General features: G+C 35.6%; 1 protein-coding gene across 4 annotated transcripts in view; it reads right to left on the minus strand.

Annotated features, from left to right (window-relative positions):
* Positions 1 to 23,245, minus strand: part of DIAPH2 (diaphanous related formin 2) — an 886,560-nt gene that overhangs the window by 402,726 nt on the left and 460,589 nt on the right. For all 4 annotated transcript variants that reach the window (XM_067024271.1, XM_067024270.1, XM_067024269.1 and 1 more), the window contains one exon: positions 8,212 to 8,341. In XM_067024271.1, the coding sequence (XP_066880372.1) occupies positions 8,212 to 8,341 (130 nt within the window). The remainder of the gene's footprint in view (positions 1 to 8,211; positions 8,342 to 23,245) is intronic.

The raw sequence follows: 23,245 nt of genomic DNA on the forward strand, positions 1-23,245 counted from the left end.
AGTCCTTTTGACATTTCAGGTTGAAAATATATTTTCTATGCATGTGTTGGACCTCTTGTGGTTTGTACTATTTTAAAGAAATTCACTTTGTTTAAAAAAAAAATTGGACCTAAGTGTCCATTGACAGATGAATGGATAAAGAAGATGTGGCACATATATGCATGGAATATTACTCAGCCATAAAAAGAAACAAAATTGAGTTATTTGTAGTGAGGTGGATGGATGTAGAGTCTGTCATACAGAGTGAAGTAAATCAGAAAGAGAAAAACAAATACCATATGTAACACATATATATATGGAATCTAAAAAAAAAAAAAAAAAGGTTCTGAAGAACCTAGGGGCAGGACAGGAATAAAGACGCAGATGTAGAGAATGGACTTGAGGACACAGGGAGGGGGAAGGGTAAGCTGGGACGAAGTGAGAGAGTAGCATTGACATATATACACTACCAAATGTAAAATAGATATTTAGTGAGAAGCAGCCACATAGCACAGGGAGATCAGCTCGGTGCTGTGTGACCACCTGGAGGGGTGGGATAGGGAGGGTGAGACGGAGACGCAAGAGGAAGAGGATATGGGGATATATGTATACATATAGCTGATTCACTTTGTTATACAGCAGAAAATAATACAACATTGTAAAGCAATTATACTCCAATAAAGATGTTTAAAAAAAGGAATAAAAATAGTATCTGATGAAAATATAGCAAATATTTGAAAAACCATACTGATAAAGAAACCTCATTTTCATGACTGGAAATGACTATATCACCAACCCATTACTTTAAAAACTGACAAATAAAGGGAATAAATTGAGCATTTAGCCTAACTTTCCTGTATGAGCTATATTTCAGCAAAGCCAATAGTTGCTGAGGAAAGTCTTTTACAGAACATTTCTAGCCAACAAATGCAGAAAGTATAGTAAAATTAGAAAGTCACCATTCTGCAACCTCTAATAAAATAATGGATCAGGGCAATAATCATCGTAGGTGCTAAGACCACTACGTGAAATTTGATAAGGAACTTTATAAGGAAGCAATCAGGCTGACACCATCTGAAAGTGGAACATCCAATATTATGTCTCCTCATGTGATGCAACAAAAAGTACAAAGCACTTGCTTTTTAAAAAAAAAAAGAAAGAAAAGAAGAATAAAACAAAGAAACCCGGCTCTAATCAAGCCTCCAGTTCTAATTTCTCATGTACAAGAAATAAGGAGGCTAGCAAAAAAGTTAAACACCAGAAGAAACCAATCAGCCACATTCAGAATCCAGCACATTCTTCATGATAATTAACTTGGTTTATTCAATAAACAACAGCATTTTTTAACAAAAAAAGGAGAGACCATTATAAATTAAAAGTTAAAAATATAAAAACCAAATGTGATGTGCACATTTTGTCTGCACCCTGATTCAAATAAACTAACTCTAAAAAACACTTTTGAAATAATCAAGGAAACTTGGACTGGGTATTAGATAATGTTAAGAAATTGTTCATTATGTTAGGTATGGTAATGGCATTGATTTGTGTTTAAAAAAAATATGCCCTTATATGTCAGACATATTATGCATATAATGTGCATAATAAACTAGTAACTCTAGTTAGATGATAGGATAGTTGGGATTTTCTTTAAAGGTTGAAATATACCTGCAAAAACACTATCACTGTCACCAGTAGTAGTAGTAGTAGTAGTAGTAGTAGTAGTAGTGATGGGAAATAAGACTAACAAAATGTTTTATAATATGGAAATAATAATAGGTACACTAGGGTTCATTATATCTTTCTCTGTAATTCTGTATATGTTTGAAAATCTGCATAATAAAAATAATTTAAGCCTCAAAAAAAATTGGGGTGACCTGGTGACAGTAAGGAAGAAAGTATATCAAACTGGAAAATGTATGAATTAGACTCCTTAAAACTTAATATTCCTCTCAATTTTTATAAGATTTTTATGGTGTCAATATGATAGAATGTAATTCATTCAGCAAAATTATTTACTTGAAATAGTGTAGGAAAGGTCCAAAAAAAGCTAAACAATTTAACTTTTTTATTAAAATGATATAGTGGTACAATGTATACTCAGTTTTATTCAGACTGCTAACATTTAAGTAACATCAATTCTACTGACATTCCGTTAACATTGGTTTATTATCATTCTGTGCTTCTAAAAAGTTAGACCAAAACACAAACTTGTTTCTTTAAAAAATTTTTATTGGAGTATAGTTGCTTTACAATGCTGTGTTAGTTTGTACTGTACAGCAAGGTGAATCAGCTACACGTATACATATATCCTCTTTTTTGGATTTCCTTCCCCTTTAGGTCACCACAGAGCACTGAGTAGAGTTCTCTGTACTTTACAGTAGGTTCTCAAAAGTTATCTATTTTATACATAGTATCAGTAGTGTATATATGTCAATCCCCATCTCCCAATTCATCCCATCCCCCGCTTCCATCTTGGTATCCATACATTTTTTTCTCTATGTCTGTATCTCTATTTCTGCTTTGCAAATAAGATCATCTATACCATTTTTTTAGATTCCACATAATATGCATTAATATATGGTATTTGTTTTTCTCTTTCTGACTTACTTCACTCTGTACGACAGTCTTTAGGTCCATCCACATCTCTACAAATGACCAAATTTTGTTCCTTTTTATGGCTGAGTAATATTCCATTGTGTGTGTGTGTGTGTGTGTGTGTGTGTGTGTGTGTGTGTGTGTGTATATATATATACACCACATCTTCTTTGTCCATTCCTCTGTTGATGGACATTTAGGTTGTTCCATGTCCTGGCTATCGTAAAGAGTGTTGCAATGAACACTGGGGTGTATGCATCTTTTTGAATTATGGTTTTCTCTGGGTATACGCCCAGTAGTGGGATTGCTGGGTCATATGGTAGTTCTATTTTTAGTTTTTTAAGGAACCTCCATACTGTTCTCCATAGTGGCTGTACCAATTTACATTCCCACCAACAGTGCAAGAGGGTTCCCTTTTCTCCAAACCCTCTTCAGCATTTATTGTTCCAAAACACAAAGTTGAAATCTGCTAGGAAATCCTATGGTTTCATAGTTTCTCACATCTTGGGTCCTATGAGTTACTGTACATTGAATGCTCTAAAAACAGTAGGATTTTGTCCCGTAACTCAAAAGATTTTTCAATAAAACAGTAGACAGTATAAAAGTAATTTTTTTTGTTCAGACATTAGAATAAAAGATGTTTCAGCAGTTAGATATTACGTTAAGACAGTTGGCTGCCATTAGTTCCTATGAGACTTTTAATCCTTACTGTTCACCATAAACCTTTATGGTTTGGTAGTCTCCATAAGTTTAGATATTCTCCATTAAGAGCTCGATTATTTCCAATTTTAACTTTCTCCATGAAAGAAGTAAAACATGGACCAGGAAATACTTTTAAGTCATGGTGTCTTCTTTATTCTAACTTATCTTGTTTCTCCTCTTGTATTTAGAGTAAACAGTAATTTTCAGGTTGCTATTCTCAACTTGTCAACCTCCCATAATGCCTTATTTTGAAATACGCCTGCTGTACTAAAAGGATATGCAATGATTCAATGTAGTAAACATTTATTGAGCATTTACTTCTCTCCAAGATGCTGGGCTAGCACTGAGTCTGTTGGGACAAATGGGGCATATTCCTTGACACTGAGGTACTCAACTAGGAGGTACAGAGAGAAGCATACAATGAAATAAAAAATGCAAATGTGGCAGGTGCTGTATTACTAATAAAGCTAAAGTACTGCTGTGACTCAGAGAAAGGAAAGGGTATTTCTGTCAAAATGGGGATAGAGAGACTGGAGTACTATATAGAGGAAGTGGCATTCATACTCCAGTAAATCTTTTATTTGGTCAGCGTTGATTTTCTGTTTTCCAATATGTGAGCATGAATCTCTGTTGTATATTTTAGACCACAAAGGAAGGAAAAGTGGAGCTGAAATGTACGTAATAAAACAACAGACAAAGGTCTGCAAACCTTCTTTGACTGTGTGATTGTGGGCAATTCCTTCGTCATTCTGGGCCTCAGTTTCTTCAACTGTAAAATAATGAATTTGGTCTAAATGCCATCTTGGGTCTCTTTTAGCAGGGACGAGATGATCTCTAAAGCTTCTGTCAGCTCTGGAGTTTCAGAAAATGTTGTTTTGTTTTTTTTGCATTCCCCCAACTTTTTTTAAACTCTGCTATAATTTTACTTTTTTTCTTTTCCTTTATCTCATAGATTTTTCCCTACAATATTTCCTCTAATCTAAACTTTTATCATGATTAATCCTGTGAAGAAGTCAGAGTCGGTAAATAGCTAATCAGAGTTACTAATATAGCATGGAAAGATGGCAGATTATCAAAAGGTATGGTTGGTCATTAAAATTTATAATAGTTGATTTAAATCATAAGAAATTAACACTGCTTATAGAAAACTTAACCAACTTTTATTTTGTAGGATGGCAGTAATTTAACTGAAGTGAAACCCATTTCGGAGGTATGCAAAACCTTAGGATTAACAGTACCTTCAAATACATTAATATAATTTTCTCCTGTTGAATGGAATAGTTTTAATTAAACTTTACTAACCCTTTTGCTTTAATCCCTGGAGCTGACCTATAAAACACTAGAGGTTTTACATCAAACTGTAAAAATCCTCAAAGCCAAAAGTTAAAGTGATATCCACAGGGTGGGGAAAAACAATGAAGGATTTGCAAACTAGGTCTAGTAAACCAGCAATGCTTTATACAATACAGATCTATATATCTATTATATATAATTATATATACATATATAATCTTTAAAATTATTCATTGGGGAAAAGGTATTGGTGGTTTATCAAATATATTTTCAATATTTTAAAGGCATTAGATTCTCTATAGCAACCACTTTTTTTCTCTCTAAAGACTCACTGGTATGTCAAACAGGAATAAGAGGACCTGCAGATTTATAATTTAACCTGGAAGAAAATGGCCAGAGAAATATTATTTTATGAATTCCACTGGTAATAAAATTCCATTGTACTGTTTGATTCTGAACTTCATAAGGGCGGCTTGCCTCCCCCACTCCCTGCAATAATAACTAAATAGATAAATAAATAAGTGAAACCAAAGCAAAACCAAACCACTCTCCAATTCTTTAGGCAATGCTTCATAAACGTTTCCCACCCAAGAGCCCCTAATGGAAGAGAATATTGAACACGCTCCCCAAGGGATCTGCGGCAAGTGTGAAATTTCTTTGAAGTCATCTGTTTTATTTTAAAAATTCATGTGAATTTTGCATTCCACTCCATAATATATATCTGTGTAAATGTAAAATGATGTGTTTTCTCCCAATATCTTTGAGTTACTGAGCTCTAGGAAAATATGCTAAGTTTATACCACAGCTTTGAATCGTCCAAGATGCACACAATTTTAGGTTAGCTTAACAAGGAATGAAGGCAATTTATAAAATACATTTTTTCATGAATCCCACATATCTCTTACTTTCAGTTTTCTTTTCACTTCAAGGTAATTTCTTTTTCTTTGTCAGTTAATTTGAGGCCTATAACTTTAATACTGAGCTGAAATACATTTATTTGCTATAACAGACAGAAAAGATCCTTATTCTATCAAAATAGGTACTTGGGTTTTAATAATCAAAAAACACAGAAGAGGGGAGGAATCCATTAGGAGTATGGGATTAATAGATCACACTATTATATATACAATAGATAGGCAACAAGGATTTACTATATAGCACAGGGAACTATATTCAATAGCTTGTAATAACCTATAATGGAAAAGAATCTGAAAAAAAGATATAGGTATATATAACAGAATCACTTTGCTGTACACCTGAAACTAACACAATATTGTTAATCAACTATACTTAAAAAAAATAAAAAATAAAGAGAGAATTTTCAAAGGTATAAGAATAAAAACAAAAGAAGATATTAGTAATCATACAATTATTATTGAAATATGAATTATATAACTCAATTATTAACTGAACTAGTTTCATCTTATCTATATCACTCCAGTTTCAAAAGACAGGTACTTTTTTTCTTTTTGTAGGCAATCATTTCACAAGGAGATAGTCCAAAATCATGGAAAATGAATTAATATATAGTATTGATCTATTTTTATTTTTGCTGGTTGGTTGTGAATATAGATATGCTTGCTATATACACAGTACAGAATGTACAGTACAGAATGTGATTCAAACAGGACTGAAATCTGTATTAAGCAAAAAAGACAAGTTAGACTTAGACACCAAGGAAAAGTATTTAACTATAAATAAGAAGTTAAGTGGCTTGACCTTTCACACCACATTCTGTTTTTTCCTGCAAACTAAATTCACAAGTATTTTGTTCTAAGGCTTCAGTAGCAAAACATTTAAAAAAAATAAGGAAATGGATTCTGAACAGTGGTTTGACAAATAATAGTCAGTTGTCTTAGAGTACAGGGCAGGTGAGATTTCCAGGCATATGATGCAGCATGAAATCATACACAGAGACAGGATTATTAGAAAGGAATAAAAGCGGCTCAAGGGAAAATATTTCTGGACATATGAGAACTAGAAGGAAATGAAAGGGGGATGCAAGCAGGCAGAATGTGCTTAAGAACTTGTTGAGTTGCAAACTCTGAGTCTGAATTTCATAGGGAAAGAAAAAGAACTAGTCAAAATAACTTGAGAATGGGGATTGCTGCAGCCCAAACAGAAAGATAGGAAGAGGATTTCTGGCTAGTCTTTTGAATACAATGGCAGGAAGACTACACGAAAGCAGAAATAAGCAAAATACAACAGAGAGGTTTTGCTCTTGAAATGGATAGGAAGAAAGAAGTTGGTGATATCGTAAAAGAAAAATATGAAAGAATTTACCAAAGCCCAGACGTAGGAAACAAATAGAACTGAGTATAATACATACTTGGCTGAGACTAGAGGAACTATAGGTACCCTTATGACTGTTCTCTTTCAACAAGACAACAGCAACACATGTAGTATTCATTAACTTAAAGGAATTAAAGAAATTTCATTAACTTCATTGAATTCAAGAAATATGTTGAGAATGTGATCAACAATACCAGAACGGCAGAGATGACCACTGAACAATATTACACAAACGACTTTCTGGGTTTTATAGACACACCTTTTTTCTCCTTCAACGGACACTAAACAGGTTTATATGGTTTGTAATAAACTCGGGAAACGTATATGCTTTTGAGTCCTTACTGAAGGTCCTCAGAGTTATAAAGAAGCAGAATTACTATAGTGCAGTTTCAAATCTAAGATTTATGGCCTACTCTTCTTATCCAAGAGGAAAAATGTACTTCTCCACATACATCACCTCACTTTCAAAAAATGTTTCCTTGACCCTTCCTCCTTTCTTTCACTTTTCAACTTCTTCTAAAAGTAGACAATACTTACTAACCAACAAAGCTAATCTGTTCGAATTACAGTCTTGGAGACATTTTTGTTCCTCCTCTCCTCTTCTTCACTGGTGCCAGGTTCTGCCCATTCGAGTCCTTCAATGATAACCTGCCACCTACCTCATCAAGATCAGACTGCTTAGCATGACACTGAAGTCTCTGAAATGGCTACCTTACTGCTTCAGCCTGATAGTCAATGACTCTTTCACCATCCTAACATTCCGCCACTGTGCCTTCTCATATTGTCTGCTCTCTGGACAGCATACCCCTTTTCCATGTCAGTAAAACTCCTATTCTCGTGCTTCACCCTGTTGGCCTCCTCTTATCTATCCATTCAAAGGTTCTTTCTCTCTCATCTAAACCACAGTCCATTATCTTTTCCTGTAGCACTTCTCATATTCATCTTGGTTTTATAAAGTATTTGTGTATGTTTTTTTCTTCCCTTCTAGATTTTAAACACATTCAAGCAAGAACTATCTCACGATCATTTTGATATCACCAACAGCCCCAGAGTATGGTTCCTTTGCAAATAATATACACTTAAGTATTTATGAAATGAACAAATATACGATTTGATCAGAGATATGAAAGCTTCAATAACCTAGAAGCACTAAAAAATAAAGTCGATCAAAAGCAGGTCATTAAAACACACTATGCTGTCAAATATAAGCTAATGGAAACTATCTTCCTGCTTTTCTTTTATCAGTAACCAAATAAAAATTACGAATAATGCTTATAGATTATTTAATCCTACCGTTTAAAATATTTACTTAGACAAGATGTAGTCTCAAAGCAGTTATAAATCAATTACCTTTGCTTGCACTTTCTACATGTTCCAGTTCTTCAGGAAATTTCAGGATATCCCGGTATTTTTCCTCACAAATTTCAGCAATAAAATGCAATAGGGTTGTCTTTTGATCTGCTGATTTAGTATCTCGGATCTGGAATGGAATAACGACAATATTTTTAGTATTTTTAAATAATATATATAGAGAGACTTTTTCTTTTTTAAAAGTTGTTATTACTTATTTATTTATTTTTGGCTGAGTTGGGTCTCTTTGTTGCTGCGCGCGGGCTTTCTCTAGTTCTGGCGAGCAGGGGTTACTCTTCCCTGCAGTGTGTGGGCCCCTCATTACAGTGGCCTCTCCCGTTGGGGAGCACGGGCTCTGGGTGCACGGGCCTCAGCAGCCGTGGACCATGGGCTCCAGAGCGCAGGCTCAGTAGTTGTGGCGCACAGGCCCAGTTGCTCCATGGGCATGTGGGATCCTCCCGGACCAGGGGTCGAACCCGTGTCCCCTGCATTGGCAGGCAGATTCCTAACCACTGGTGCCACCAGGGAAGCCCGAGAGACTTTTTCTTAAACAAGAGAAATAAATGAATAAATGAACTCAATTCATTGTAACTAATTAAAATTTTTTTTTAATATCTGGGGTAGTTCCTACTGGGGTCTAGTGACAATGCTCTGGATTTTAAAATGAACTCCGCATTTTAAAAGACAGAAAGATGACCGAAAAAAGTAAAAAATTAAATATTAATCCATATTTCTTAAAATGTCTAGATTATTATGGCAAAATGAATTATTCTTTTCATGAGAAAAGAACATTCACTTAAGTATTGATAATAATAGTCCAAGTGAATGTGTGTTTATGTTATCAGCATTCTGTTCTTTGCTTTATCACAGAAATATATTCTTGAAAGCTGGATTCGTCTGTGAGGTTATATTTATTTCTGGCCATTGTTGATGCAAATTAATGTAAAAGAGCAAGCACATTTTACCCTCGTTTACTTGCATGGGCCATCAAAAAAGAATAACTGAAGGCTTTTTATGCTGATTTATAAACAGAATCTGATGACACAATCATGATAATATGTCAAATTTTATTTGTCTGCCTACACATTGTATCTTCTTTTCAGAGACACTGGAAAAGGGATGCTGCGGTTAGAATGATAAAAGTCTTTAAAGTATAGGACTAAAAAAATCTATGATGAGAATCTAAGTGTTTAATATAACTCTCATACTAGACTAAGCTGCAAATGAAATCAAGGATTTACTTCAAAACAAAGGATAAATATGGTATAAAGTATCAACTTTTCTCATTCTATTGGATGTTTTAATTCTATAATCTTTAGATGACAGGTTTGTCCACTGATGTTCATACTGATTTGGGGTTTTCAGCTTTAAGGATTACTGTTTAGAATAAATGAATATTCTTTGCAAATAGGTTTATGAAAAGGCTGTGGAGGATATTTAGGTAATTACAGAGTCATTTAATCCTTATTGTTTTAGTGTCTAAGGAAAAAAAATCATATTTAATCAATCAGTCCCATACTTTTTGTGCTGCAGCTTTCTAATAACTGTTACATTCCAATGATATGAACAACTTAAAAGAAATGTTAGTCTTCAGGCTCAAAACAAACAGCCACAGGAAGCATGATGCTGATAAATGAAGTGGCCACAATGATTTCTTTTAGAATTTCTGGGATTACTATTTATCCCATGTAGGTAAAATATTTAAAATTTTGCATTATTTTGCTGATCCACCAAACACTTTTAAGTACTACAAGGTTGAAATGACACAATTCAAGAACAAGCTATAAGAACAAAAAGCAACAAAAACCTCAAGGGCAACTTGTCTTAAGTAAGGCTTGCAGCTGTAGAAGAATCAATGGGAGGTTCACTTTCCTAAAGAGAGGTCTTTACCCGAGATTGCAGTGTTATATGTTCACAAAGTGCATCCCCTTCAGAGTATGCTGAATATTCCAAGTAATAAGGAAATAAACATTTTCTTTTTTTCTTACAAATTAATTGAATTGCTAAATCCTAAAATCCTAAAAACATTAGGAGCTTAGGGAAACTGAAGGCATATCTTCCTAAAGGAAAGGCAATTGATCTATATTTTCTGAATTCTACGGAAACAAATTATTTACACGTACACATACACACACACACACACACACCAACAACAAAAACCCACCCAATTTTTTAGGACACTAAATTGTACAAGTGTATCATAATTTTTTTTTAAATGTACATGGCGAATACAAGAAAGGAAAACACAAAAATAGAAAAATGGCACTGTGCTCATATGGCAATCTTCTGGGTGATTTAAAAATTTTCTTTTTGACATGCATGCTTATAAGTGCTTAATTTTCAGAAACTGTATTTGATAAATATTTATCCAGAAGGAGGGCCATAAATTTAATTCCTGTTAAAAAATTTAGTAGAGTCAATGGTTACATTTTTAAAAGATAAACAATGCATAACATTTATATCATTAACTATTAAATATCTTTTTTTTTTTTTTTACTATTAAATATCTTTGTCAAAATCAGAAAGAGTGGTAGACAGAGTATGCATGTACTTTTTTAGAATTGTAACATTCCCTTCAAAGCAGGGACAAAGATCGGCAAGTGTCTATCCTGTCAAGTTGAGAAATATCTTGGTATGGTAGACAAACTGCTAAATTTGTATTGCAATATTTATTTTTTACATAAACTTACACCAGGAGTCCATCTTAAGGTTTCAAACTGTCAGGGAATATGTGGTCTTTTAAATTTTTCTTTATGTGCATGACACTTAGACCAATCATTTAAAAATGAATATATGTATATTATATATATTTAATATATATATAAAGGGAATTCCCTGGCAGCCCAGTGGTTAGGACTTGGCACTTTCACTGCTGTGGGCCCGGGTTTGATCCCTGGTCGGGGAACTAAGGTTCTGCAAGCTGTGTGGCGTGGTCAAAAACAAATGAATATATAATATTAAAATATAAAGGCAAAGCATTTTTACTTATTAAAGTTTATTTACTTTGTATTATCATGTCTTCAGTCTCTTTTACCACATCTACACGATCCACACATTAGCCATCATCTCTCTCAGGACCTATTGTGTGGTTCGATGTCAAGTACAGAAGGCAATTAAGAACATTCACCTTCATCACTCCTAATGGCTAATGGCATTTATGCAATAATTTTCCCTTCCAAGTGTACTAGCTGGATATAGACATCTCTTGGGTTAGTACAAAGGTAATCTAATCTGAGTATGTTCAAAATCACTTCCAAAGTGTTTGGGTTAGTTTATTAAGAAATAAAATTGTCTTCCCTTTGATATCGGGTTAACTCAAAATTATGTTATTTTTACATTAACATCAAATATTCCAATAATACTTGTCCAGATTGCCAGAGTCTCACTGGTAGCTATTCCGTAAGCATTTCAAGGTTCACTCCAGCCAGGGGCCAAGTGCTGTTTTGCATCCTAGACTGTGCTTTCCCTCTCACCAGCAACAGTTAGGCAGGGGTATGAGATAGATATAGGACTTCTCTTTATAACATGAAAAGGATGAACGAAATGGTCACCCTATAATCTTCTGTCTTGTATATACTTTCAAACAATAAAAACACAAACAGTAGTTCCAGAAATTGGAATTATTTGAAAAAACTAACATTTTATAATATCTTAACAAGGTGAGCTATCAACGAATGATAACAAAAAAAGAGTAATTCACTATATTCACTGATAAAGTGCCATCAGTTAATAAACCATATAGCGATTTTAATTATAATCCTCTGACCAATAAATGTTACACATAAAGATTAATAACTGAATTTATACTAACTGTATCTACCTAATCTTTAATAACTTTCTGAAATGGTACATGAATACAAAATACCTTTAACAAATTAACATCTATTTCTCTAGCAATTTCTGATCATTTCTTTTTTTCTAATAAACAGGAGTGCTATATTATGAAAGATAATATTTATATGCGATGTGTTCAGATACATTTCCAAAACTTCAGTTAGGCAGATAGCAAAATATCTGAATAACTAATTGCCTTGTAAAAGATTTTTTAATTTTGAATACTCTCATTCAAGCCTGAAAACCTGCAGTCTCTGCCCTGTTTTTGAAATCAGGCGGTTTGAACACACAGAAGCTAGCACACAGCCAGAGAGCCTGAGCAAACAACATTTTTATCATCTACGTCAGTCACACGATCTTTCTGCGAAGGACCCCTTCTATAGGTAATTTTCCCTTCTACTGAGATCTTAAGCCTATTTCTTCTTGCTCTGTCGTCAGTGGAAACTGAAAATAACTGGTTGCTATCCTCTGTATAACCACCTCTCAGAGAGTGAAAGCTCCCTTCTTAGGTGTTATCTTAAACCAAACAATTTCAGTTCATTTAACCTCACCACACAGATGTTAGTTTTCAAATGTTTAATTTTGTTAGGATGATTAGAACCCATTCAAAGTTTCCATTGCAAAGTCTCCCTTTAGCTACTAGAAAAGCACACAGACTTCTTGGTTTTACATTTAAGGCCCTTTTAGAGCTGGCCCTTGCCTACCTTTCTAATGTGTCCCCTGCTGCTTCCTGGTGCCTACCCTTCACTTCAGTCTGATTACAACTGCTTGAACATACCATGCAAGTGGTATGTGCTTTTGTACATCTTGCTCTCTCTCTCTAGACCCTCCTCTTTTTTTCTATCTGCCAAGTGAATACCTACTCAAATTTCAAGACTACTCAACTTACCCCCTCCTTTCTGAAGACTCCTCTAAGGAGTAATTGATGCCTTCCTTTGCCATATTCCTTCACTATAAACATTTCAACACAGTAGTTTCTTCCAGTCAGTATGAGCTCTTTCAAGGGAAGAGACCCTGTTTTACTAGTTTTTATTATCCATGGTACCTAGGAGCATGCTAGGACATACTAGGGAGGCAATCAATGTTTTCTGAATGAAGATTTCTCTCCACTTGTGTGGGCTATAGAGCAATACTTCTAAATTCAACTCTACTCTTGTTAAGTGTGTGTGTGTACATACATATACATATACATACATATATATATACAGAGAGACTGACCCCAAAGCCCAGACTCTTCCAGGACACCATATTTATTGAGAGTTATGTGAGAGTGAATGCCAGAAAAAAGTTACAACGTGCCCCTTGGGAAATGGAGCACTATACGTTTATAAGGGGAGACAGGAGCAAAGCCATTATGAATGTAGAAGTACATTTGATGATCCATTGTGGGCTGGACACTAGGGATCAGAGATAAACAATGCATGGTACTTTCAAAGCCTCAGGGAACCCAGAATTTAGGAGACAACACAAAATTATACAGAAAGGAGATGACGTAGGAGAGTAATTTGGTGGTAAATGTCAAGGACTGATAGAGTTAAAATGATAACTATGGTACATGTAAACAAAGGCAGAGAAAGGACAAATTCAAGACACATTGTGAAGACAAACAGGATTAAGTCACTGAAAAGAAATACTTGGGATGAGGGAAAGGGAAAAATCAAAGACTCTAAAAGTTTTTAGTTCTGGTGATTAAAAGAATGGTTGTATTGTGTCAATGATAAGGAAAGCGATAACTCTAGAGTAAGCTGGCTTTGGGAAGGAGGTGGCAGTTCATTTTTTAAACATAAGTGGTAGGTAGCTATGTGGAGCTAATCTATGAGAAGGTGGTCATGGCCATTCCATCCTCTCTGCTTCATTTTATCCTATATGATTTCACCTAATAACGCTTCTTAAACATCCATATGATCATGTCACTCTCTTCCTTCAAAAAATCCAATGGTTCTCTACAACTCATATAATAAAGTTCACATTTCTAATCAGAACAGTTATTGAGCACAGACTTTGGATTCAGACAGAACTGGGTTTGAGCCTTGACTCTACCATTCACTAGTTGTGTGACCTTGGGCGAGTGATCTAAACAATCTATGTCTCAGCTTTCTCATCCATAAAATGGGCATTAGATAACACTTGTAGAATTGAATAAGATAATATATTATCATGACCATGATCATCATCCAGATTAGAAGTGATGAGAGGCTACTTTAGCTTCCCATCTTCACACAGAGTAAGTCATTACCATAACCGAAAAGTCCCTCTGTGGTCTGGTCCCCCATTACCACTGAGATCTTATCTCTAGCTATTATCCCTCAGCAGCCCCCTTCAACCATGCTGGCCTTTATTCTGCTGCTCCTTGAATTCACCAGGCATGTGTCTTACTCAGAGTCTGTGTGTGTGCTTTTTCTCCACCTGGAAGGTTTCACTTTTACTCACTTGCACGCCTAGTTCCTTCCCATCTTTCAAGATCTATACTCAAAAGTCACTTTCTCATTATGGTTTTTCCTAGCTACTCTATCTAAAATTGCAGTCCACTCTCAAAACACCTCTTACCTCTTTCCCTCTTTCATTTTTCTCCATGGCAATTATCACAAATACACTATGTACGCTATTTATTTATTTATTGTCTGTCTCTGTCTGCTACAATGTCAGCTACACAAGTACAGGGCATTTTTTTCTTTTGTCTGCTTTGTTCACTTTCATACACTCAGCAACTAGAACAATGGCTGGCACATAACAGGCACGTAATACATATTTACTGAATGTACGGATGGATGAAGGTTTTCCACCCATTTTCTTATGGTCTTCCTGACCTTAAATGCCTTCTTCCTTCATCAGGTGGTAGTAGCCTGTACCTCCTTTAAGGCAGAGGAGAACGAATATTTTTAACCCATCTATCATGTGCTTATGAGCCAGACACTTTGTTAAGTGTTTTATATGGGTCACCTTTAAAAAAAAATCCTCAAAAGAATTCAGTTACTTAGTTATTAACAAGCCCATTTTATAGGTAAGGAACCAGGTTTAGAGTGCTTAAGTAACCTGACCTAGGTAAACAGATAATAAGAGCTGGTGCCAGAACACAACATGGTTAACTTATGTACACTGGGTGTCTAATGCATAGTGGACTGAATTAAGTGTCATGGATGATGAAGGTGATGGGAGTTGGGGCGGCCAGGTCATTCAGGGAAAGTGGTGCTAATGATCCTCTCTTAACTTTCCTGAACAGAGTTAATAAATTCTGTTTTTGTTTTCCCATAGTGCCTTATATATATACTCTAGTTACAGGGTTTATTCCACAATATATAATTTTCTTTATGCAAGGAGTCTCACCTACCAAATTGTGAACTCCTTAAGAAAGAGGAATACATCAATTTTGTTCAGTAAATGCTTGTTGAATGAATTAATGCTACAGAGAGGCCAAAGATAATGAGGACTGCCTTGATGACTAGAGAAATCTTCGGTGACCTTCAAGCACAGTTTCAATACAGTGCCAGGGGTGCAGACTTAAAAACAATGGTCAGTCAGAAAGAGGAGGTAACATGTAAGGTAATTTATTCAAAATATTGATTATGGATAACAAATAACTAGATAATAAAGGGGGCAGCAGAGCTGGCAGCTGGAAAATGGTGAGGCTAGTAAGGAAGGTTATTATAATTATTTGTACCGAATATGTTCAGCATAATTAGGCCTGTGGGGATCAGGCAATGGAAGAAATAAGAATTAAAAATCATGAGAAAGGAAAATGGATGGACATTGACTATTTCACTGGTTCTCAAACCGTGGTCCCTGAACCAGCAGTATCAGCATCACCTGTGAACTTGACAGAAATGCAAATTTGGGGGCCACACACCAAATTGACCAAATTAGAAACTCTGAGGGCGGAGTCCATCAATATGTGATTTAATATACTGGCCAAAAAATTCTGATAGCACCTCCAGGTGATTCTGAGGCATGCTAAAGTTTGAGAACCACTAGACTTCTTTGAAGGAAATTTCCAGGCAAGAAGATGCTTGGCAATTGTCCACAGCTTGCTTGGGTCCTCTCATAATTATTTTCACATATAAAAAGTTGAAGTGCCGATATGGTTTCAAAGCTTAGTGTCAATTCAAAACTAGAGAGGAACAGACTAGCAATCTGTGGCATCTGAAGGACAGAATCACTCTGAATGTTCTTAATTCACATTAAAAATGAGACTGATTTGTATCATAATTTACCATCTACTTATCTAAGAGTAGATGACCCAAACAGTATGTCCCATGCTGTGAAGATTCTAAATACATTGTTCATAAGTCTTTTATTTCTTTATTTTTTTTGTGGTACGCGGGCCTCTCACTGTTGTGGCCTCTCCCGTTGCAGAGCACAGGCTCCAGACGCACAGGCTCAGCGGCCATGGCTCACGGGCCCAGCCGCTCCGCGGCATGTGGGATCTTCCCGGACTTGGGCACGAACCCATGTCCCCTGCATCGGCAGGCGGATTCTCAACCACTGCACCACCAGGGAAGCCCCATAAGTCTTTTAAACTGTCCCTCATCCTTCACCTAAAACTGTATTGAAAATACACTCACATGATGTTGCAGTGTGTCTTGTCTACTCTGTATTATCAGAGTGATGGACTAGATAACCCAGGAGATTGTTTACGCCTTCCAACTCTAACTCAAGCTGCAAACTCACTTCTTACTGGCAAATCTGAATTAGTGTTTAAATATTTACTCAAGAATTTTTGAATCAGAATAATAAATGTCAGTTGCAGACATCAGGTTTCAATGCTTTCCCTAAAAAGTCTTGCCTTGCAAATGTATTTCACCAGTCCTAATTTCCGGGCTAATGTGTACTGGCTCTAAGTAGACAAACACCGTGACCCATATGTGAAACAGAGTTTCTTCGTATGAACCTACAGAGATCAGACAACAGCGGGTGAATGTAAAGAGAAAGAGGGCAAAAGGGGGGAAGCATCATCCCTGTCTATGACACAGGCACATTCTGATGCTGCATCTCCAATGTCGGCAACAGCATTTGCGGTGGAAGGCCAAGAGTGAGAATGTGTTCCTGCGTTACCACACATTATGTAGGAACAAAGTTGTGGATCCTATGCCCTCAGCTAAAGAAATCTTACACCCAACTTGCAGAGTGGCCCAGAGAATTCTCAGAATGACTAAACAAGCAAATATTCAGCCAGCTGCCAGAGAATATTCTCTTCCAGAAGAAGCAAGAATGTGCAGGATAAACACCAGGTTTTCTTGCATGAATTGCTGTAGAATGAATATTTATCAGAGATGAAACTGATTTTCATGTAAAGATTGTAAGAAATGCCGTGGTAAGGCAGAATGGACATTACTTAAGGAAAATTTTCAGGACATGTTTAAGCAGGTCTAAGAGTATTAAAACTTCAATGTGATATAATCTAAAATATACAACAAAGTAGTGAATATAACAAAAAAGAAGTGGACTCAGATTTAGAGAATAAACTAGTGGTTATCAGTGGGGAAAGGGAAGGGGGAGGAGGGGCAAGATAGGAGTAGGGGATTAAGAGGTACAAATTGTTATGTATCAAATAAGCTACAAGGATATATTGTATAACACGGGGAATATAGCCAATATTTTATAATAAGTATAATGGAGTATAACCATCAAAATTTTTTTTAAATTGTGACTCACTATATTGTATACCTGTAACTTACATAATATTATACAGCAACTATACTTCAATAAAAATAGAAAAAACTTCAATGTGAGTAAAAGTCCATGTCTTTAGACTGTATCAGAAGGAAGGCCTTTCTAGACACATCCCCTCCTTTTTCCCCTTGTGTTTATACAAATGGCCACATGAAATTCAGCAAACTTATCAACAGGTCCTTTACTCAGGAAAACCCAGAATTGCCTAATCCCTCTGTGTCAAGAAAAGGGTTTTGACAGATAGCAATGCCACATGATCCACATTTACATCGAATTGTCCTTAGAAGGAAAGGAGATAGTGAAATGCAGTGAAGGAATCTGGTTGAATCATTGGAATAAACCCACCTAGATTATCAATACGATCAGATCATTCAACTTCAGTTCTTTTAGCAAAAATTTTCCCTAATCATGGATCCTTTTTTCCCTATTATATTTGTATATTCAAGGAACAGTTAATATTTAAGCAATCAGGAATGCTCCAGTGCATATACCAAAACAACTACTACTGCATGCCAGTCTTGGTACAGCATATGAATTCTAATGTTTGTCTCCTTTATTTAAACAAAATTAAGTTCTGTACTCTCTGCCAAGGGTTGTTTACAAATTATTGCTTTCTTCAACACCACCACACGCTGTAATAACATTGAGAATGATAATGTATTTTTAAGGATTGCAATTACCATAAGGACATTAGCTTTGTAGCGGAGACCAGATAGGTGTCATACATGCTTTCCTGCTTTTATTTCTAACTCTCACCCAAAATGCTTTTCTGGGTACTATATGACCAGGTCTGATGCTAATTCAGCCAAATGTAATCTACAGTAGAAAGATGTCTTAATTCTTTATGTAGGCCTGACTGTCCCTTTTTTATGCTCTTGATTTGGGTATTAAGTGGTATTTCTTACAAAAAGGGAACAGATGATATCAACTGTGTAAAAATCAAGCAATATAAGACTTTTACACTTGTTAGCTGAATTTATGGCAGCAATCTTTGAAAAGAGAGCTTAAACTTGAAACCATGACAACATTAAAATGGCATAAGGATTCATCTCAATTGCCACCTCCAGGCCCAGCAGGACAGTGGTGATGTGAGTTTCCCAGAGAAGACTAATTTTGCTTTCCTGTTCTTCCTGCTCCACCTCTCACCATTTCCCCTTCTAGCCCTACTTATGCATTCAAGGAGAATACCCTGCATATGCATTAGCCTGAAGTAGCCAGCACCAGTGGCAAATCAACAACCATTTTGTCCTTATTTGAGGAAAGGCCAGAGAGAATTAATGAATAATGTCTATACTTTAAAAAGAAAAACTGGTCTGGCACTTTCAACTGCTCTTAGTTAATCAACCTGCCTATAGGAAGCTTACCAAATAGAAGTTCTTCTGAGAATGGTTTTAACAAAATCAAGTTATTCTAAATTGGTATAGAAATAGTTTACAAGCATGAACATCCCTAAGGTCTTCAGTGGTTTCTCTCAGAAATGGTTTAAGCATTTAACTAAAACTTGCGACTTTTATTGTCATGAGGATTTTACTTAACGAAACTGTTTTATATGCATGAGGTTTGAGAGTGGGTGGAAGAGTTTTGGGTTTTTTTTTCTGTACATAGCTTTAAAGATTATCACCACCACCAAATGGGTGTATAGAATTGATCTTGCTATCTATATACAGTGTAAATAAATGACATTTGGAGGTGCAATACTAGTGGTTTTAGTTATTTAAGAACAACCTTTAAGGCCCAAGATATGTAATATTGCTAAAGTATAATTAGAATCTGAGGAGCAGCTATTTAGGGGTGAGTTACATAATTAGCTATGTCCATTCGTTTTCATGACTGTATATTATTCCACCACATGAAAATAATTAATTTTAGTTACAGTCCCGTGTTGACCATTTCCATTATCTAGTTTCCTTTTTTTTGGGGGTGGGGTGGGGGAGTCATTATTACTGATATTCTTATAGATAATGGTGCCATGAACATTCTTTTATTATAGTAAAATACACATAAAGTAAAATTTACCATTTTAAGCATTTTTAAGTATACAGTAAAGTGGTGTTAAGTACATTCAACACTGTTGTGCAGCCATCACCACTGTCCATCTCCAGAATTTTTTCCCATCTGAAATTCTGTACTCATTAAACAGTAATTCCCCATCCCCCCTTCCCTCTCTACCCACTAGCAACCACTACTCTACTTTCTGTCTCTATTAATTTGTCTATTCTAGGTACCTCAATTAAGTGGAATTATCAATATTTGTCTTAATGTGTCTGGTTTATTGCACTTAGCATAATGTCTTCAAGGTTCATCCATGCTGTAGGATATACCAGAATTTCCTTCTTTTTAAAGGCTGAATAATATCCCTTTGTATGTATATACCACATTTTGCTTATCCATTCGTCTGTCAGTGGACACTTAGGTTGCTCACACCTTTGGCTATTGTGAATATAATGCTGCCATGAATACTGGTATACAAATATGTGTTCAAGTCTCTGCTTTCAATTCTTTTATGTGTACATCCAGAAGTGGAATGCTGCATCATACAGTAATTCCATGTTTAGTTTTTTGAGTAACTACCATACTATTTTCCACAGGGGCTGGACCATTTAACATCCACACAAGCCAATCCACAAGGGTTCCAATTTCTCCATTTCCTCTCTAACACTTTTGTTTTCTGTTTTTTTTAGATAGTAGCCATCCTAATGGATATGACGTGGTATCTCATTGTGGTTTTTTTCTTTTTCTTTTGCGGTATGCAGGCCTCTCACTGCTGTGGCCTCTCCCGTTGAGGAGCACAGGCTCCGGATGCACAGGCTCAGCGGCCATGGCCCATGGGCCCAGCCGCTCCGCGGTACGTGGGATCCCCCAGAACCGGGACATGAACTCACGTCCCCTGCATCAGCAGGAGGACTCCCAACCACTGCGCCACCAGGGAAGCCCTCTCATTGTGGTTTTGATTCACATTTCCCTAATGATTAGTGATGTTGAGCATATTTTCATGTGCTCATTGTCCATCTTCTTTAGAAAAATGTCTATTAAAATCTTTTGCTCATTTTTGAATTAGGTTGCTTGTGTTTTGTTGTTATTGTTCAGTCGTAGGAGTTCTTTATGTATTTTGGATATTAATCCTTTATCAGATATATGATTTACAAATACTTTCTCCCATTCTGTGGGTTGTCTTTTTACTCTATTGATAGTGATTATTTCTTTACATGTCTACAGAGTGATTATTCTTGTACGTGTCTCCAGAGTCCTTATGTAAGCCCTTATCTAGAGAATATACTAGGAGTTGCATTTCTGGTTATTGTATCTTCAGCATTTGTAAATCTTCCCAAATTGTGTTCCAAAATAGAGGTACCAAGTTACATTCTCACCAATAGTTGCCCTTGACACATATTCTTAGTCATACTTGATATTATCAGAATTTTAAAAATTTTGCCCATCTCACAGGTATGAAATGATATCTCATTGTGGTTTAATTGTAGGTGTGAATACAAAATGGTACAGGCATTTACAATGTTGTATTAGTTTCAGGTGTACAGAAGAGTGATTCAGTTATACATATATGTTTATATATTCTTTTTCAGGTTCTTTTCCCATATATATTATTACAGAGTATTGAGTATAGTTCGCTGTGCTATACAGCACCAGCCCTAAACTTTTTGGCACCAGGGACCGGTTTCGTGGAAGACAACTTTTCCACGGAGTGGAGGCTGGAAAACAGTATCTTTTAAAATTAAACCTTACTTTCCATAAGACACAGCACTCCCAGTCCTAGGTATTTACCCAAGATAAAATATATTTATGTCTTGTACATGAATACTAAGAGCAACATTATTTGTAATAGACACAAAGTAGAAACAACCCAAATGTCCATCAACTGATGAATAAAATAGTGGTATGTGCATACAGTGGAATATTATTCAGTAATAAAAATGAACTACTGATATATGCCACAATATTATGCTGAGTGAAAGCCACACCAAAGTAACACAAAAGACTACATTATTGGATGATCTCATTCACATGAAATTCTAGAAAAAGGTAAAACTATAGTGACCAAAAGCAAATAAGAGGTTGCCTGGAGCTGGGAGTGGGGATTGACTGCAAAGGGGCATGAAGAAACTACAGGTTGATAGAACTGTTTCGTGCCTTGATTGCAGTATATACAAATAACAAATTTCATCAGACTATATACTTAAAAATGAGTCAATATGATTGTATGTCAATTATATTTTAGTTAAGTTACTTTAAAAAATTACAGGTTAAGTTCAAATCTCTCTGGATTGTGAACATATTTTACTTCTGAAATAATTAACACAACAAACAAAGTCCTATGGAGATGCTTTCAGAAATTTTCAAGTACCCAGGCCTTTCTCTATATTTCTCGTATATTTCATGAAAGCTGAAACTTGTAAACATAAAACGATTTGAATGAACCAGGCTGTGGCTGATGAAAAATCCTTGGAATCGTACATCAGCATCTCTCCCCAAATATTTGAATAGCTTACAATGCTTTTCAACTTCCTTCAGCACAAGTTTCCAAAGTAAAATATTCTGTTTTGATATAAGTATCTAATAAGGAGTTTGGGATTAACATATACACACCACTATATATAAAATAGACAACTGACAAGGACCTACTATATAGCAGGGGTCCGCCACCCTCGGGCCACAAACTGGTACCGATCTTTGGCCTGTTAGGAACCGGGCCACACAGCAGGAGATGAGCAGTGGGCCGGCCAGCAAGCAAAGCTTCATCTGCCACTCCTCAGGGCTCCCTGTCGCTTGCATTACTTCCTGAACCATCCCTGTCACCCCGCCTCCGCTCCGTGGAAAAGTTGTCTTCCACGAAACCGGTCCCTGGTGCCAAAAAGTTTAGGGCTGGTGCTGTATAGCACAGCAAACTATACTCAATACTCTGTAATAATATATATGGGAAAAGAATCTGAAAAAGAATATATAAACATATATGTATAACTGAATCACTCTTCTGTACACCTGAAACTAATACAACATTGTAAATCAACTATATTTCAATAAAAATTGGAAAAAATAAGTATCTAGTTATTTGCTTGTATTTTAAGATTCAGTTCCTTTTTCTAAATAGTCAACTTCTGAATAGTTTATATTTCCTCATACTAAGTTGCTTGGATTCCAAAGAGTGATTCCTCACACAGAGCATTAAACAGTGACTTTCTTCATTCTTATTTATCTGAAAAATCTCAGGACATTCTCTTGTTAAAAGAAATATTACTTGATTATTTTTTTTGTCCAATTAGCGAATAAGGAAGGGTACAGACACATAACAGTCATACAGTGGTACCATTATATTAATGTTTTTGAACAGGTACTGATTAATTTTGTCCAAAATTTCAAAAATAATAAGACCTAATTATAGAAAGCAGGTAGAAACTTACGAAAAGCAGTCTTAAAGATACTCTTACTGTACCATAAAAGGCAAGAGAGTATTCTGAGAATGCAGATTTAAAAAAAAATAAAAGATGAAAAAAAATGAATGGCAAGTCTGTGTGCTCGT

Source organism: Kogia breviceps, chromosome X (genome assembly GCF_026419965.1).
Source record: "Kogia breviceps isolate mKogBre1 chromosome X, mKogBre1 haplotype 1, whole genome shotgun sequence".
NCBI classification, from domain to species: Eukaryota; Metazoa; Chordata; class Mammalia; order Artiodactyla; family Physeteridae; genus Kogia; species Kogia breviceps.